The sequence below is a fragment of the Erithacus rubecula genome (genome assembly GCF_903797595.1).
Source record: "Erithacus rubecula genome assembly, chromosome: 22".
NCBI classification, from domain to species: domain Eukaryota; kingdom Metazoa; phylum Chordata; class Aves; order Passeriformes; family Muscicapidae; genus Erithacus; species Erithacus rubecula.
In genome coordinates, this window is record NC_136674.1 from 9,919,945 (window position 1) to 9,938,912 (window position 18,968).

Sequence of the window (18,968 nt, forward strand, 5' to 3'; positions counted from 1 at the left end):
GCTGGGAATGTTGAAATATCAAGCTGGTCTCTTCATCACCCAGGATGTAACAGGAGCTACCTGTGAGCAGTGTGAAAATGCAGACCTGGAGACAGTAATGGGAGATGTTTTTATATCTTGTGCCTTCCACTGGATAAACCAGTCCTGGCTCCTGCCAGCAAACCCAGGCACTGCCAGTGTGTGATATTCCAGCACAGGCAGAGGGAACCATTTCCCTTCCTGATCTTTTTTCAATAAAGGAAAATAACCCAGGTGACTATTGCACCTCTCCCATTGAGCTCTGACCCTGTTCTCCAGGAAATCCTAATCCCCTTGAAGCACAAAAAGAGTGAGGGCAAGGTTAGATCCCAGATCTGCAGCAGTGATGTCCAAAGGCACAGTCTGAGCTCCTGGCAGTGCCAGTGAGCTGCCTCCTTTGCTTGGAAGGACAGGAAGGACAAGGTTCTGCTCCATCATCAGTTCCTGCAGTGGCACACCATCCCATTAACCTGCAGGGCTCATTCCTGCTCTGTGCATGGCTCCAGTCTGTTGGAGAGAACATTGGCACCTGGCCCCTGCAGTCCCAGCAGCTCAGCTCTGCCTGCCTGGCTCTGGCAGCACAGCAAGTCCTGCCAGGCCAACCCATGCACAGGACAGGATTCAGCATGAGGGAAGTACAAGGAGGGACAGACAGAGGAGGTGACACCACACCATGCTCTGTTTGTCAGGGATCCAGAGCTCAGCAAGCCCATGGACACCCATGGAGCAGCAGCCACTTGTTCAAGAGCTGTTTTGCTCACCCCAGGTCAGGAGGAGCATTCCCAGCAGGTCAGGGTGGATCCTGCCCCGGGGCAGCTCTGCAGTGCTGTGCCAGCTCTGGATCCTCAGCACAGCAGCACAGGGAGCTCCTGCAGCAGGGCCAGCACGGGCTGGGAGGATGAGGAGGGCTGGAGCATCTCAGGGCCCAGGAAAGGCTGAGGGAGCTGTGTCTGCTGAGGCTGGAGAGGAGCCCCAGCTGAGAGGGACCCTCAGCCCCGGGTGTCCCTGTGTGCAGGGAGGGGCAGAGCAGGGCCCAGGCTCTGCTCCAGGGCCCAGCAGTGGCACCAGAGCCACGGGCAGGGACTGAGCCCAGCAGCTGCCCCTGCACAGGAGGCACAACTTGTGCCCTGGGCAGTGCCCAGCCCTGAGCAGCTGCCCAGGGAGGGGCTGGAGTGTCCCTCAGGGGGATATTCCAGAGCCACATGGACACGGTGCTGTGCCCTGTGCTCTGGGATGGCCCTGCCTGAGCAGGGAGGTGGCACCAGGGACCCTCTGTGCTCCCTGCCAGCCTGGCCCAGCCTGGGGTTCCATGAAGGCAAAAAGTCCCCTCAGAGCTGCTGCCAAGGGATGTGAACCATACACAGGACATGTGCTGCTCTCATCACCATCTTCCATGCAGCTGTTTTCCCAGTGCTTGGGTAGAAATCCATAAGCATCCCCATTCCATTTCTCAGTATGGGCCCCATGAGATTCCAACTGGCCCTGGCCAACATCCCTACTGCTTGTAGAAGCACTTGGTGATTTATGGACAACAATCAGGATGAATTCCCAAAGTTCCTCAGCCTGCAGAACTTGGTCCAGTCACCCTGAGGGAAACAGAGCCCAAACCAAACCCCAGAGGATCCTGAATCTGACTGGGAAGGATGAGACATCACAGACCATGGGTTGTTTTCTTGTTCAGCACATATGCTTAAAGGTATTTTGGAAAAAAAGCATCAGCTTGATGCTAAAACCTCCAGAGTTTAGAAAATCTCCCCCTTCCCTCGTGAGCTGGACCCTCATCACAGGTTTGTACCCCACTCCTCACTGGATATGGATCAGGAAGCAGCAATGGCTAGAAGAGTCTTTCAGCAGTGATTTCGCATCCTGATAATGAGATAAGGATTCACATCCTCAATGCTCCAGGCACCTGTCCATCAAGCCAAGTCACCTCTCACAATCATTCTCACAAACTCAAGGCAGTCACAGGGTGAGGTTCCAAAACTAAAATGTGGTATTTGGGAAGGGCACAGTCCAAATTGCACATGCTCATGTCTTTCCTTTCCCTCTCCACTTTACTTCAGGGGTAGAGGACTCAGGACAAGAAAAAAAGGAGCCTTTGGGAGTCCACTTGCTGTTTAAACTCTTCTCTCAAAAAGTGCTTCTCAGCACAGAAAATTTAACATTAAGATCATTTTAATGAGAGCAGCTCTGGAAAGGATTAAACTTGCTCCAAGTAGCAGTGAACAAAGCAGGGGGGTTCATGTTGTTTGCTGCAGAGAGAAATAGCACAAAAGTTTTTTATCTTGTATTCCTGGGCTTCCTTTGAAAATGGATGTAGCAACTAATCCCAGAAATGTTGGATGAGGCTGTCAGATCATACTGGGAAAAAATTGTTATTAAATTCAGTCTTTTACTGAGGCTAAAGAACTTTGTCTCGAAGGTCAGTTGTCAGCATGAAATCCATTAGCAGCATAACTGGGCCAAGGCCAGGCTGGATGGGGCCTGGAGCAGCCTGGCAAGGTGGAAGGGCTCCCTGTGGGTTGGAATGAGCTGAGCTTAAGCTCCCTTCCAACCCAAACCATTCCAGGATTCTGAGCTTCTATAACCACCTCCCTGGGGCAAGAGGTTTGAAGCCCATCTTTGCTGAGACCCTCTCATATTTAACAAACCTGGGCTTTGGCTGGAGGAAAAGAGAACAGCCAAGACAAACATCCTCTCTCCTCACTTAAACCATGTCCTTCCCTCTTCCTTTCTCTCACTTCCCAGTCTGCATTACCAAGCCAGAGGATTACTTTGCCACCCACCATCCATCCCCCCAGCCAGGCAGGCAGCAGGGAGAGAGCAGGACCAGCACATCCCAAACCCCAGAGGGGAGCACAGCAGGTACAGCTCTGTTCCCATGAGCTCCCTTTGCCCAGGTTTATTTCTCAGTGTGCCCAGCTCAGAGCTGCCCATGGCTGCTCAGCAGTGACTCACAGGAGCTGCAGTGCCAGCTCCTCTCAGCCTCAGCACTGAATCAGCCCAGAAGGTTTGTCAGGCACTGGGAAAAACTGGGACTTGTATTCGTTTCCAGCTAAATTAACATCATTCCCCAACACAATGCAGCAAGCTGGAAAAGGGTCTGTATTTCCCAGCAATTCACAGGTGCTTTAGCTGCCTGCATCTCCCATATTTCACAGCCCCACAGAACAAGCCCTTCGAGCTCAGGGCAGGGCAGCTGGGAGGGGAACAGAGAGGTGCTGCAGCCCAGGAGCCCCCAGAGGTTTTGGGTACCAGAATCCTGGGTTTGATCAGTGCAGGGACTGTCCCCTGTGCTGGCACTGCTGAGACACTGCCAATTCAGGGCTGCTTTTGTGCCCCTCAGAACAAGACGGACCCCGAGGGGCTGGAGTGTGTCCAGAGAAGGGAACAGAGCTGGGAAGGGGCTGGAGCCCCAGGAGGGGCTGAGGGAGCTGGAAAGGGGCTCAGCCTGGAGAAAAGGGGCTCAGGAGGGACCTTGTGGCTCTGCACAACTCCCTGCCAGGAGGGGACAGCTGGGGGGGGTCAGGCTCTGCTCCCAGGGAACAAGGGACAAATAGAAATGGCTTCAAGCTGTGCCAGGGGAGATTTAGGCTGGATATTAGGGAAAATTTCTCCATGGAATGGGTGGTCAGGCCTTGGCAGGGGCTGCCCAGAGAGGTTTAGAGTCCCCATCCCTGAAGGTGCCCAAGGAAGGGCTGGACATGGCACTCAGTGGGCATCAGGCACAGCCTGGGCTCGATGGGCTGGGAAGGCTTTTCCAACCTCAGCAATTCTGGGATTAAGAGAAAACCAACAACCAGCAGCTTCCTCAAGAGCTCCTGCTGTCCCCATGTGTGATGCTGCCTCGTGCAGCTGAGCAGGGCTGGCAGAGAAGGGCTTCACCAACTGGAACAACCATTAATTGGCTCTTGTGTTATCAGTGTTTCAAGGACCCTTCAAAGTGCAGTTGCTTGGAGGAGAAAATGCACCTGCTAGTGGAGCTGCTTTCTCTTCTCCTCTTCACCTTGACCAGGGTATTTTTAGCTGTATGGACAGACTTGCCAATACTTTCACCTTCAATTGTTTGCAAGGAAACTTCTGACAACTCCCAGTAATGAACACTCAGGGTCAAGAGAGGCAGCAGGAAAGAAATGATGGGCAAAAGAAACTTCCCAAAAGGCTTTTGCAGCATTTTGTGCCTTCAGCATTTTAGCTCCCCTTCTTCCCACAGATTTCCCTGCTCACAGAGAATTCAGTTTGCACTTGATTTCAATACTCTCAGAGTGTGCACTGAGGTTTTGCACAAGAGAACTGTATCTCCACACACAAAGCAACTGCCCACGCTGCCCACGTGCCTTTGCAGCAGAAGTGCCACTCAATTCCTCTGAGTCCCACAGATCCTCTAATCTAAGTTCATTTGGCAGAGAATGGTCCAACACTGTCATCTGAGAAGGCAGGAAAACTCATTACTCCAACAAAACCTCATTATTCAAAGGCAACAGTCTCTCTTGGCTGCTCATCCCAGCAGGTACCGTGTCAGAGTCTGGCAGATCAGCAAACACAGCCCTGGCTTCCATCAGAGCCCAGGAGCAGCAACAAGAGAGGCTGACATGCTTGTGAGGAACTGTTCTTACCCATTCATGTGCTGCTGGGCTCAGGAGGGCTTCTCTAATTACTCCAGAACTCACCTGTCACACAGAGCCTGAGCTGACACCAGCCCAGGGCCCCAGGTCACTGCTCAGCTGAGTCCAACCCACACAGGCAAAGGCCCCCCTGCTGCTATGCTCACATCCCCTGGGTGAATCTTCCAGAAAAGAAACAGGTTTCTCTGGAGCAGGAGGGTGTCAGAGCTACCAAACTCCAGCACACACATTTTAATGTCCTTTATGTGCTGCCATTTCAAGAGAGCCTCTGAGAACCAGAGCAAAGGGACACAGGGGATTTACAACTCTTCCCTGAATTCCCAGCTTTCCTTCAGCAGCCTGTTTTTAGTGTAACCCCTTTGTTAGGGAATCTATTATTTTATAATCTCTTTACCCCTCACATCATCTTCTATTCACAGAATTTACTGTCCCATTTGACACACACATTCTGCTCTGGAAAACTACTCAAACCTACTGCACTTCACACACCTGAATATCCCAAGCATGGAAATATACTCCCAACACACCCAGAACCCACTCCATGGTCCATTATAAAGCCTCTTAAGTCTTCTACTTCTGCAGAATGTAGAAGCAGGTACAGTGAGAAGGGAGAAAAAAGGTGTGGTGAGTCAGCAAAGTGTAGAAGGAAGGAAAAAGCCATTTAAAAGTCCATTCTTAAGTGGGTACCTTTTCAGCCAAGGCCTTTAAGCTGTCTAGAAACCTCTGCCAGAAGTCCTTGAAGAGGGGTCTGTCAATCCTCCTCAGGCTCTCCTTGGTGCTGGCATCCACACTGACATAGAGCTGGGTCACAGGCTCCAGCCTCCTGCAAAGGGAAGAAGGGAATTGCTGCTTTCACAAATCTGCTGCTTCAGTTTGTGCTCTCCTACAAAAGCAGGAACAGGAACTGGACAGGATTTCCAGGGAAAGTTCACCTCTTCCAAGTGACTATCAGCAGCAGCAAGGTGTTACAACCTCAACAAACACCCCCAAGGCTGAGAGCTCACACACAGTCCTTGGCTGACAATTTCATTGTCATTTCCTCCCTGCACCAGAACAGATCTCACTCCAATGGAGCTGCAACACATTGGGAAAAGCTCCCCAAAGAAAGGGGTTCAGGTGAGGCACAGGGAGGTTCTGCAATCCACAAAGCTCTGTCCTTTCTCCACAATTCATCTGGCCCATGGGAAAAAATCCCATTCAACAGAAATGGACAGCAGGAGGAATTTCCCCATGGAAAAGGTGGTCAGGCCTGGCAGGGGCTGCCCAGGGAGGTTTGGAGGTGTCTGAGGAAGGGCTGGATGTGGCACTCAGGGCTCTGGGCTGGGGACAAGCTGGGGATCAGGCTGGGACTCAATGATTCTGGAGGGATTTTCCAACCTCAGGGATTCTGTGACTCTAAATTGAGCCCTCATTCAGCCAGTTCCTACTGCTGGACATACCAAACTCCCCTGACCTGCAGCAGGATCATCAATGACATTTTTGAAGGGATGTCAAAGCTGTTTAGAAAATAAACCCACACACAAACCACCACCATGTTCTCCTTCCATTGCCAAGGCTTTTATTCGACAGAAATCCAGGAGCACAGCCCTTGGTCACAAGTGCTGCTCTCAGCACCTGAAGGGATTAAACCTCCTGTGCTGTGGGGAGAGCCTGGCTGGGGCCTGATCCCTTCCATAAATGCCAAGGGAATAAAGGAGAAGCAGCAACACACCAGTCCATCAGCAAAAGGATCAAGGGGATTAAGAACAACCTAGAAAGGAGCTCCTTCTGAATCCCAGGATCACTGAGGCTGGAAAAGCCCTTCAGTGTCACCAAACCCAACCTGTGCCTGATCCCCACCTTGTCACCAGCCCATGGCACTGAGTGCCATGTCCAGGCCCTTCCTGGGCACCTCCAGGGGTGGGGGCACACGTCCAGGATGGAGACAAACCCTCTCCACTGACAGGAGTGACAAAGGCAGTGAGTGTAACACAGCCATCCCTCATGGCATCTCCCACCCTGGGGCTGCAGCATCAACACATCCCACTGCACCACAGAGCTCTCAGCATCTGGGGGCAGCATTTTGGAAGTATTTTGGGTGAAGTCTGTAATGAGCAGGCACCAGTCCCAACTTCATTTGGTTTTCCAGAGAAGATGGGAAGAAATAGGAAGCTATTGTTCAGCTGCCAAACAGTGCCACCTAAAAATACACTGTCACCCAAAGGTGACAGAGGAACAAGTACTGGCCAGAGTGAGACTGTCTAGAGCTCTTTGTGTCCAGAAAAATCCACTTAATGTGGACACTCAACCATCAGAACACATTCTCTGTGTGTGTATTTGGACAGCAAATTGAAAAAACCCAGAACAAACTGAACATTTCAAATTAAAATCTCAGTTTTGTAAACAAGTTTGTCTGGACTGGCAACCCAAAGCCACAGACTCCAAAATGACCAAATGTTCTGGGCCTAAGTGAAGTGCTCAGTTTCCAGGAATCCTGAGCCAAACTCTTCCTTTACTCAGTGCTGTCTTTGCTTAATTAAAAGGGGACCTAGTGAAGATGGAGCAAGTGCTTTTCAAAAGAGGGGCTGAGAAAAATCCTCTCTTCTCAAACTTAGGGGCAGGCAGGAGCCAGACTCACTGTCAGATCAGGGGAAATGAAGGAATGAGAATTGATCTCAGGAGGGATTTCAGCCCCAAACAGGAATGGTGCACAGGGCTCTGCAGGGCTGGGAATAGAGCCTGGATTCTATTCTATTCTGCCAAGGGGAAATACGGAGAGGGCACTGCCATGGGTGCAGTGAGAACAAGAACACAGACTGGTGCTCCTGGGATGCAGCTCCAGTGCAGAATTACAGAAAATCCAGCTGTGTGGTACCAGGATGGATTTGGGTGTGAGTTTCCCAGCTAGCTCAAACACCAGAGGTGAAACCCAGGAGACCAAATCCATGGCATTTACACAGGGATGTGGGCAGAAATCCTGAGCTGAAATCTTCAGCTGAGCTGTGCCACTCAAATAAATTGACTTCAGGCCTCCAGCCCTGGGGTGGCTTCACCAGGAATGCAGGACTGAGCCCACAAGGACCAGGAACAGCAACATCAAAAATGAGCATCTGCTGGTGAGCATTAATAATCATCTGCTCATTATTGGTATTATTATTGATCATAAAGGCAAACCCACACACAGGAGCTGTTCACAGCCATGGATCAGAGACAGGAGCCACATATGATGAGGAGGAAAAGGGGGAAGGGGGAGAGGAGGGGAAGGCACAGGGGGCACCTGCTGGAGCCCCTGTCCTGAATCCAGTAACACCCCAGGCTGCACTGTCCTCTTCCAGAAGGGGTTGGGAGGGACCTTAGAGCTCATGCTGCCATGGCAGGGACACCTTCCATGTCCCAGCTGCTCCCACCCTGTCCAGCCGGGCCTTGGGCACTGCCAGGGATCCAGGGGCAGCCACAGCTGCTCTGGGCACCCTGTGCCAGCCCTGCCCCAATCACAGGAACAATTCCTCCCCAGTACCCAACCTAAACCCACCCTCTGTCAGTTTAATCCCATTCCCTGTGCCCTGTCCCTCCATCCCTTGTCCCCAGTCCCTCTCAGCTCTCTTGCACCAGAGGTCACCCTGCCTTTTGCAGGATGAACTTTTTGACTACAGCTCCTCTGCTGACAGGACAGAAGTGAGTTGGGTGCCTACTTCAGTTCCCATATTAAGCAAATCATCTGCTTTGATGAGCCACGACAAGTTGCAATTTTTAAGATAGCAAGACAAGCATTTTATTTCCTTCTTTTTTGTTTCTTTTTAAAAGGATTCAGCAGATCCAAAAAGTGCAGCTTCCAAATAGAGTGTGTGCTCTTTTTTCAAACTGCTATATTTAGGAAAGAGCAATTTCTATCTACCAGGCACACAATACATGACTTAAAGTAACTTGATTACACAATTATTCAATCATTTGGAATGCCCTTGTAGTGTATAATTACTCACTCCCAAACTGCCTGTTGCCCCCCTCAGTGCCAGATTCAGACCACAAGGAGTGCAAATGAAGGTGCCCCAGGAGCAGTGACACAGAGAAGGAGCTGGAATGAGATGGGTGACACACCAAGGCCACCCTGCCCACAGCTCCCACAGCTCCAGGGCTGGATTTGCTGCTGTTCTGAGCTGCTGGGATTGTGAGGTGCCCCCAGCCTCCCTGGAGCTGCATCTCCCCACGTGCTGCACCTTCTACACTTTAGTAACAGCAGAGTGGATGCTACAAAGCATCAGCAAAAGGGATTCTCTTGAAAGAGTTCATTCAAGGGTTTGGTAGATTTCTCTCAAGTCCCCCTGAGGGAGGTTAAACAGATCCCACTTTGCTGATGCACATGTGCTTGTCACACTTGCTTCTCCTGCTGGGGATGCTGGGCTGGACAGAGCTTTGGGTTGAGCCTTCACAGCTGCTCCCCTGGGGTCAGAACAAAGGTCAGCCCCAAAAGGCAATCTGAGCTCAGTGCCCTGCTCTGGCTGGCAGAAGGACAGAAGTTATCCCTGCCCCAGCTACAAACCACAGCTCACTCACTGCTCCCCTCTTGCCACCTTCACAGGTGCCACATTCCATCCTCTCCACCTCCACAAACAACCACAGTTTGTTAAGGAGGTACAGAAAAGAAAATCAGACTGTGTGGGGGGGAAGGATGAGAAGGAGCATGGGGAGATGGAGGTTAAAAACACATGCTGAGGGGGATTTTTCATTGTGAGTGCTCATGCAAAGCTGGCTCTGAGGGGCCACTGAGTGGGATCAGGACACAGCTCAGCACACCAGTGCTTCAGGAGGAAGTTGAGGAGGAATTTCCTGCAGCTCTCACCTGATCTCCTCGGGGAACTGAGCGTTGGTGACCAGGAAGGTGGAGATGCCATGTTGGTGCAGCAGCTTGAGCAAGCTGTTGATGTGTGGGTACATGATGGGCTCCCCCACCAGGGACAGGGCACAGTGCTTCACTGCCAGGGCCTCCTCCAGGCGAGCTGCCTTCACTCCTGCCACACCTGCAAAGGGCACAACAGCCTCAAATCAACACTGGATGGGGCCCTGAGCAACCTGGCCTGGAGGAAGGTGGCCCTACCTGTGGCAGGGGTTGGACCAAAAAGATTTTTAAGGTCCCTCCCAATCCAAACCCTTTTGTGGTTCTGTATCAAATCTCCCTCTCAAACATCCCTATCCAAAACACACCCTGGCACCAGGAGGGCTGAGAAGAGCAGCTGGAGCTTCCCAAAGCAGACAGGACAGCAGGCCACAGCCAGGGCCCAGGGTCAGCTCTGCAGCACCCAGAGCTGGGGGTGGGTGTGCCCTGGGCACTGCTGAGAGCAATGTGCTGCTAACACCTGAGCCAAGATGAAACATTTGAGACCTTGGGGATGCTGCTGAATGCTGAGACACAAACACACAGGGCAACTCAAAGCCATTCCAGCAGGTGTGCTAAGAAAGCAGCCCAGGTGATGGCTGTGCTGCTGCTGGTCCCCAGGGGCTCCCAGAGGAGCTGAGCACAGCTCCCCAAACACAGCAAGAACTGAACCCAGACTGCAGACGCAGAAGGTGCAGCTCCACAGAGCATGTGATCAAAAGAAAAGCCAGCACATGGCATGGTCCTGAACAGCCAGAGACCTTTCAGAAGGAAAACACAAGGAGCTCAAAGCAGTGTCCATGTGAGAACACCACCTGAGTGCCACTCCAGGTGCCCAGAGGAGGGGGAGCTGGATGCTCCTCCAGCCCACCCACACCTGACCAGGTGCTCAGGACCCCAGATGAAATCAGCTGCCTCCAAACAAGCTTTTGTTCCAAATCTGTCACTTCACATTTCCCTGACGTGCCTTGATGTACTCAAATACAATCTGAAGCTTCAGACTGGGGGCTGGTCTGTTTTACAGATAAAAACCAAAGCCTGGAGTGTGAATCCAGGTCCTCAGCTCCCCTCTCGTTGCCTTGACACTGCAGTACAGAAAATTACAGCTGTGCTGCAAAGCCAAATAAAAGAGGTGTTGGTGGATATTGCTCCAGCCTCACGTAGCAAAGCTGGTTTGGAATCAGAGCAGGGCTCAAAGCATTTCCAAGCAGCCAGGCTCAGTCCTGAGGAAGTGACAGGACTAATGGTTATTCCATAGAAACCTGACAGCACTAAATGAGAGCTTTATTGGAGAAGAAAGCAGCATCTTCAGCACACACTGAGATTAAAGGACTAAGTTTCATATTCCTAAAGTCAGTTTTGGAATTAATTAATTTCTCTCTCTCTCTCTCAGCATTTTGCATCTGGACTCTCATAATTACCCTGCCATCTTTATAATAAGAAGAACAAAATCCCAACATCCCCTAAAATTTGAGTGGAACTTTCCCAAAATAGTTTACACCAAACCTGGCACATCCACCCAGAGGAGGGAGTGAGGATGTACACAACCTTCCAAGCACACAAATCAGCAGCCAGGCAGGGATAAACTGCCCAGGACTGGTGTATTGCAGGACTCTCCTGGATCCCTATGGCCCTGCTCCTGCCATCAGCTCCCTGGAAAAGCTGATTCCAGCTGCTCCACTAACTTGGGAAAGGACAGCACCACCTGGCACAGCACCCAGGGGAGGCTGGGGCTGACTCTGGCACCCCTTGTAAGGACCTGAGCAGCAGCACAAGGCCTGGGGAACAGGGGGATGAGGGACCTGCTCTATCCATGCTGATCCATGAGTACTCCAAGGATTTCCTAGGACAGGTTCTGCATTTCCCTTTGGTTCTCTCCCTGCAATATCAGATTCCCACTCTCCCATCCCCGAGTTATGCTTCTATCCTGTGTGTGCCCTTTGCAAGGGCAAAGAGATTTACAAGTCACTCGCCAGGAAAATGTATCCATCAAATAAACATCCCAGCCTCACTCCCTATCAGTTAGGTGTGTCTCATCATTTACTCCAAGAGAGAATTATGGGGCTTTAATGGCTGTGCTCTCCAAACCCAGTACAAACTGTGGCAACACTGAAGCAGATGATTTATCATCACCCACAGGCTCCCAGAGTACAGAGGGCTATCCTACAGGGTATCTTAAAGGAAAAAGGGACAGAAGCATTCTGTTCCTTCAAAGGAAATCTCATTTTTACTGCAATGAGTTGAATGAATAAAGCACCAGATGAGCTCACCAGTTTCTCTGGCCCATGGAATGGGTGTGTGGATGTATCTACCTGCAAAGCTGTGGGACTGGGACTGCAAAGAGCAGCACCAATTTATTCAAATGGCTCAGGGAAGTACCTGAGCAGCACCCCCAGACACTCCAGCCCTGAGGGTTCCCTAGCTAAGACACTTCCCATACTTTGATTCCCTACAAGTCCAAACAGGTTGTTTTATGTCAAGGGCCAGTGTCCAACACCTCAGCCCTGTTGGGACACCACTGGAGTCCCTGTGGGTGCCCAGCCAGTGCTGCAGGATCAGACACATGAATGCTGGGACATGGAGATGGAATCCAACCATTCCCCCAGCACTGTAAGGTCAGCAATAAACCCACACCCCCAGGTTCTACACAGTTTGTAAATCCCTCTGGGGTGAGGACTGCACCTCCTCCCTGGGCACCTGTGCCAGGGCTGGAAGGAATTTCCCCAAAATCCACCCTGAGCCTCCCCTGCCCAGCCTGAGGCCGTTCCCTCTCCTCCTGTCCCTGTTCCCTGGAGCAGAGCCCGACCCCCCCGGCTGTGCCCTCCTGGCAGGGAGTTGTGCAGAGCCACAAGGTCCCTCCTGAGCTTCCTTTGCTCCAGGCTCAGCCCCTTTCCAGCTCCCTCAGCCCCTCCTGGGGCTCCAGCCCCTTCCCAGCTCTGTTCCCTTCCCTGGACAGGCTCCAGCCTCTCAATGTTTTTCTTGGAGGTGCCCAGGACTGGAGGTGCCCCAGCAGTGCCAGCACAGAGGGCAGAGCCCAGCCAGAGCCCATCCTCCATTTCCCACAGCAACCTGGGCCCCCTCACTGCTCCAGCAGGTGCTTCCTGTGCTTTTGCTGGTTTTTTCATCCAAAATCAATCAAAATGAAGGCCCTGCTCTGTGTGCAGAGCTGCTGGGCTGGCTGGAGGAGTCACTCCTGCTCCTGACCAAGGCAGCCCCAGCCCTGGCACAGCACACTGGGGACTCTGCTCCTGCCAGAGCTGAATCTTTGCCTGTCCCAGCTCAGTTCACTCACTCTGCTCCTATTCAATTTGGATTTCACTGCTTCCACCTTAACAGCATTTCCCCACACACCTGAGGAAAGAACAATATAAAATTCACTAAATGGAACAGGAGCTCCTGGGCTTTTCTTACCAATTTTTCTTCTCCTTAATAAACCTTTGACTCACAGCAGCCAGGACAGGAATGTTGCCATCCATCACTAGAAAAATAAACCAGCTTTTCTTTTCCCACTTTACAGCACAGTTCTGGTCCAGAGCTTTTCTCTTTTCTCCTTTCACAGTTCCAGGGCAAGGGTAACTGTGCTCAGATGCACAGGCACGTTGTGAGTAATATTTATGAATTTGTTTAACAGAAAATAGGCTCCAAAAAGAGAGAATTGGAATGTCCTGACAGGCCCCCTGACATTTCAGATGCTGAAAAGCCTATCCATAATCATTTCCTCTCCTCAACACATTTTGAGAAGAAAGCAGGGTCAGGGAAGGAGAAGGTTATTCCTTAATCCAGGATGATAATGGCTTTTCTCCAGAGACTTGAAAGCCTCCAGGGCTGGAGGGTCCCCACCTCTCCAGGCCCCATTGTGGCTGAACAAACTCATTTTGATGTGTAACTTGACCCTCCCAAACAGCAACCAAGTCTGCTGCCCCTTGTTCTGGGGACAGGGACAAACATATCTAAGGTTGTGGATCTCCTACAGAACCTCCCAGTGCTCAGAATCACAGAATAACTGAGGCTGGGAATAACCTCCAGGATCATCAAGTCCAAACATTCCCCCAGTGCTGCCAAAGCCACCAATAAACTGTGACCCCAAATACTACATCCACATGAATTTTTAACATTTCCAGGGATGAGGGCTCCACCCCTTCCCTGCACAGCCTATGCCAGGGCCTGGCCTCCCTTTCAGTGAAGAAATTTCCCCAAAATCCACCCTGAGCCTCCCCTGCCCAGCCTGAGGCCGTTCCCTCTCCTCCTGTCCCTGTTCCCTGGAGCAGAGCCCGACCCCCCCGGCTGTGCCCTCCTGGCAGGGAGTTGTGCAGAGCCACAAGGTCCCTCCTGAGCCTCCTTTTCTCCAGGATCAGCTCCTTTCCAGCTCCTTCAGCTGCTCCTGGAGCTCCAGCCCTTTCCCAGCCCCTCAGCCCCTCCTGGGGCTCCAGACCCTTCCATGCATCCACTGGCTCAACCATGGTGTTTCTCCAGGTGCCCCTGAGTGCACCTCTCCCCCTCCCCAAATTTCCCTGCAAAGCTGGTGTTTCAGCACCACCATCTCCTGGGGCAGGGAATGTTGGACCCAGTGCCAAAGAAACCCCAGGCTCAGGAGTGAAGCTTTACCTTGGAGCTGCTGCTCCAAACCAGCCATGTAAGGAGAATGAAGCCCACAGAGCCCTAACCTGAGCTATTTTCCCACTCATGATCCAGCTGCAGAGATTGAGACAGAGCAGCTCTGCTCTGCAGGGCTTTGTGCCTGTCACATCCTGGATCCATTGGACTGTCTTTGAGCACAGCCAACCTAAACAATCAGATTCCCAAAATGACAGCCAAGGCCAGGGCTCATCTTGCACGTTTTGCAGCTGTTCCACTCCATCTGTGCTGCTCACAGGCAGTTGGGAAGAGCAGAACCCTGGAGCTGTCCTGCCAAGCTGGCCAGCCCTGCCAGCACACACAGCTGACCTTGGCAGAGTAACCAGATCATCACATTTGGCAAATAAACCCCCCAGCCTTCTCTACAGTTATAGACACAGAATATCAGACTCCCAGGGAATTTCCATGGGAAGCAAGGTGCAGTGCTTTCCAGAGGAGCTGTGGAACTGCAGCTTCAGTCACAACCACAGGTACTGCATAATTCCTAAAAATCCAAATCACCTGCTTGCTGCTATTTCATTATTCACAAGACAAAACCAACCCAGAAGTTCCATGGCTAACACTGGGTATTAAGGCTGGCAGTGTATTTCCCATCAGCTGAGATGCTGATTGCTTTTGTTTCATACCTGCCCTCACTCTTCCAGAGGAGCCAGGACCTCTCATCATCCAGGCTTGCTTTAACCACTGTGGAAAGCTCTGTGCACACCAAGGGGAAGGACTGGACCACTACCAGGATGCACCAGAGGTAACTCCACTCTACTCCCTCCAGGCAGCAGCACATACTCAGTGGCTGAGACTCATTTCAGAAAACATTAGATGTGCCACAGCAGCTTCTTCTCCCCCCTCTTCCTGATATCCTGAACATCAGACCTCCTTCCCAAGGGGCCAGAACATTCTCACCTGCTCTGAAGATGTCACTGCTGGTTATCCTCTAACAGCACCAGGGGTGGGGACAGAGGAGAAGGTACCTTTGAACTGCCTGATCATGTTCTGGTGCTTCTCCATGGCCTCCTGCAGGACCAGCTCGGGCGGGTCCATCTTCCAGCGCCACTCGGTGCCAACGGGGTTGGTGTGGTGCCTGGGGACACAAGAGGGGACAGTCACTCTCTGTCACTGGAACCCACCTGGAGAACTCACCTGACACCTGAGGATTTTGACACCAACCACACTGAAAGCAACAAAAGATCCTCAGCAACCTCCTGCTGCTGCCCTGACTTTGGGTGTCACCTCTGAACACACCCCTCTCCTTCCAGGCCCTGGTCTCCCAGAAGGAAGAATGAGCCTTCTGGATAATATTTATATACTTATTTTCAAGCACAGGTAAAAGGTTTCTAAGCTAAAATAATGGCTGCAAAAACCTCTGTAAAGAAAGGGAAACTGGTTCTTCCTCCTCTTCTGCCCACAGCTACAAAAGCTCTGGAGAAGGGAGGTCCCATGCCATTTTTAGTTCCATTTCAAAGGTATCAAAGCACCCCCCTGAGCACACGATTTGTTTCTACCCCAATGTTTGTGTGGTGCTTTGCAACCAGGACAGATGAGGGCAGGCTCCTTCAAACCCTGAAGAAAGCAGAATGGTCTGCACTGTTCCAGAGATGCATTCCTGGGGGATCTGAATTATCTCCCAGATTTTAATCCCCCTGAGCCAAGCAGATTGCAGAGGAAAAGTCCCAGATCTTCCATCTGAGGAACAGCTGGGTCACACTGGGGTGGGAAGCCAGGAAAGGATCCTCACCTGGAAAGGATCACTGTCCCCACATTTGGTTTTCTTGGAAAACAGCAAAAGCCAACCCAGGTAAATCCATCCAGGCACCTGGGAGACCCATGGAGTTCCTCCCCATTTCTTACTTTAATAGCATCCAGCCCTTAAATACCATCTTAAGGAAGTCAATGAAATTCTGTGTTTTCACCTCCTTGTTCCCTCTCCATCTTTTCCTGCTTCATGCCAAAATATTTTACCCCAGTCCCTTCAGAGTTCATTAAGAGCAGCACGTTGTGCAGGACCTTTCTCAAAAGCTCTTGGGTTAACTCACCTCTGGACAGGAAAACAAAGCCAAGCAAAACACACTCCTGACACTGCCAGGTGACTTCCTGCACCTCTCCACCACCCTGGAAGTCAGCCCAGGGGACACCTGAGAGGGGACAGCTGCATTCAGCCCTCCAGCTCCAGGGGATTAGGACAAGACTCCCAGCATTTCACTGAGGGAGATGGGACAGGGATCCCAGGATGAGGGGCTGGTCCAGTCATCACCAAAGGCTCCCAATGACCTCTGGATGAGGGGGAGGGGATTCAAACCAAAAGAGAGTAGCTTTGGTTTGGATAGCAGGAAAAAATGTCCCTGGCAGTGCCCAAGGCCAGGCTGGACAGGGCTGGGAGCAGCTGGGACAGTGGGAAGTGTCCCTGCCATGACAGGGTGGCACTGGATGGGCTTTGAGGTTCCTTCCAACCCAAACCATCTGGGATTCTCCAAGTGAAAAACACCTGCAGATGCATCCCCTTACAGTGCTAAAAAACAAACTCCAAACCCAGGCTCAATAAAATCAGTCTTTTGACCCAAACATTTCTTCATCCACTTCAAGAGCAGAGATTCAAACACTGCTCTCCAGACTTCAACACCTTAAGGATCCTTTAAGCCTTTAAGCCAAAACAGCTTTGAATTTCCCCTTTATTTTCACATCTGGCAACATAAGAAGTTTTCTGAATGTCAGCTATAAAAGGCATTTATAAAACTCTTCCATGTTTAACTGCAAAACTTGTACCTTGTATATTTAATAGGGCCAGCTGGCAGAAAGTCAATAGGCTCTGGGTGCACCCTGGACAGCTATTAGTGTCCAACAGGCCCTGCATTTTAAACACATCCCACTGTTTAATAAACACACCAGGTCAAGTCTACAGAGCTGCTTATTTGGCAAAAAGGATGTTCTCTTCCAAGAGGAGGATAAAGCAGTAATACCTTGGGCTCAGGAGATTGTTCCCCAGTCCCCAGCACAGACAGAATTTCATCCCCTTCCCATTGCCCCCAGGCTCTGTGACCTCCTCATCCACCTCACAGACTGCCCCAGTACTGAGCAGCAGTTTGTGTCAGGGATTCCCTCCTCCCTTCCCAAAACAACACAAGTAAAATGGAATTTCACCCAAACCCACACACAGCAGAAAACCTTGATTTTAGCAGAGATTCCAAGTGTGGAACAGGTTTGGTTGGCTCCTTCAGAGACACCTCAGTCCCAGGGAGCACGATGGAAGCTCCTGCTCTCCTGGAAGCTCCCCAGCCACCCAGCCTGCTCCTATCCAGCTTCCCCTGCAGTCCCAGCACACCTCTGCTCCACCAGGAGCATGGGACAGCATTCCCAGTGTCCATGGCAGGTCCTGGGAGCCCTGGGAAGGTGCAGCTTCCCTGGGGCTGTGATCTGCCTCCTCAATCCCTTGGGGGCTATTTTAATCAATCACCTTTTGCTTTATGCATTCTGCAAATGGTTATTAAGAGCTCTGAGGGCAGATGCAGCTCAGGTATAAAATATAATTTATTGACTGCCCCAGGGTGATACCTGGTGGGGAAGAGGAAGGTGAGGAAGTGCTGGTGGCAGCAACATGAGATGACAGAGCACACCATTCCCAGGGAGGGCAAGAGCAGAATAAAAATAAGAAGAGTTCAAGAAGCAGTCTCAGTGAACCCTGAGAGCCAGCAGGGAAATCCCAGAGGAGAAGAGCTTAAGGGAAAAGAACTTCAGGAGAACTGGCAGTTTTGGAAGCCCTGTTAAGACAGAAGTGCAAACTGCAGCAATAAAAAGCAAAGACAGAACAAGAAAATCAATCTGCTCTTCTGCAGCCTCATGATCCTCCAGCTGCAAACAAAAGGAAGAGCATAAAAACACAGGGGAATCAGCAGAAGGGGAAGCAAAACATCAGCCATGATCAGGAAAGGACACACAAAAGAGATCCCAAGGATTTTCCCTGGAATGATGGCAGGAGAAAGAGGGAGACCACAGAAAAAGCTTGGCCAATGCACAAACCAACCATGTTTAGTGTTCCTGCTGGTACAAAGTGAAACCTGGCTGTACCTTGTCTTCTGCACCTCCTGAGAGCAGCAGGAGGAGCCCAGACTGGGCTGGGCAGAGACCAGCACCAAGATATGGAATCTGAATGAAATGTTTTCCCTAGGGTGAGTAAAGTCACCCTGGAGCAGGCTGGATAAACTGGCTGACATGATCAGAGGGTGTCAGGGATAGACTGGATGGATATTAAGGGAAATTTCTTCATGGAAAGGCTTGTAAGAGGGCAGTGGTTTAAAAGCCCTGTGGATGTGGCACTTGAGGACAGGGTCTGGTGGCCTGGCAGTGCTGGGGGAACAACTGGACTCAAGGATCTAAGAGTGTCTTTCCAACCAAAAGAATTCTGTGATTCTCTTCCAACTGAAACCTTAAAGATGGAAGATGGCCCATGCTGAAAAGCTCATCCCAGCTCTGAGCTGCTCCCTTTTAAAAGAGCAGAATCTCCTGAAAGGCAGGTGATGCTCAGTGTCCTGTGCTTGTGTCTACCCATCCCATCCCTGAACCCTGCTCAGCACAGTTTCCCAGACTATTCTCAAACTCCTTTGCATGTCCAAAGCACAAATTCCCTTTCAAAGCCCCCAATCACTGCCCCACATCAGTGACTGCTGGACCTGGCACCATCCCCTGCAGGGACACCCAAGGCCCAGCATGGACATTTCACAGCCCATAATCTGTTTATATTCACCACATAAATTTGGGAGCTGAATGTAACAAGTCCCAGGACCTTCAAGAAGTGCAAATCCAGGAGAACACAAAGTGCTATAAAATGAAAATCAGAGATTTCAGCCCACACA

The 18,968-nt window shown here is 51.2% G+C and overlaps 1 protein-coding gene across 4 annotated transcripts in view; it reads right to left on the reverse strand.

Moving 5' to 3' along the window:
- LOC306811325 (S-adenosyl-L-methionine-dependent tRNA 4-demethylwyosine synthase TYW1-like) overlaps positions 1-18,968 on the reverse strand; it is a 396,352-nt gene that overhangs the window by 339,915 nt on the left and 37,469 nt on the right. For all 4 annotated transcript variants that reach the window (XM_079324920.1, XM_079324918.1, XM_079324919.1 and 1 more), the window contains exons 11-13: positions 15,096-15,205; positions 9,460-9,637; positions 5,331-5,466 (exon numbers count right to left, since the gene is read on the reverse strand). In XM_079324920.1, coding sequence (XP_079181046.1) covers positions 5,331-5,466; positions 9,460-9,637; positions 15,096-15,205 — 424 coding nt within the window. The remainder of the gene's footprint in view (positions 1-5,330; positions 5,467-9,459; positions 9,638-15,095; positions 15,206-18,968) is intronic.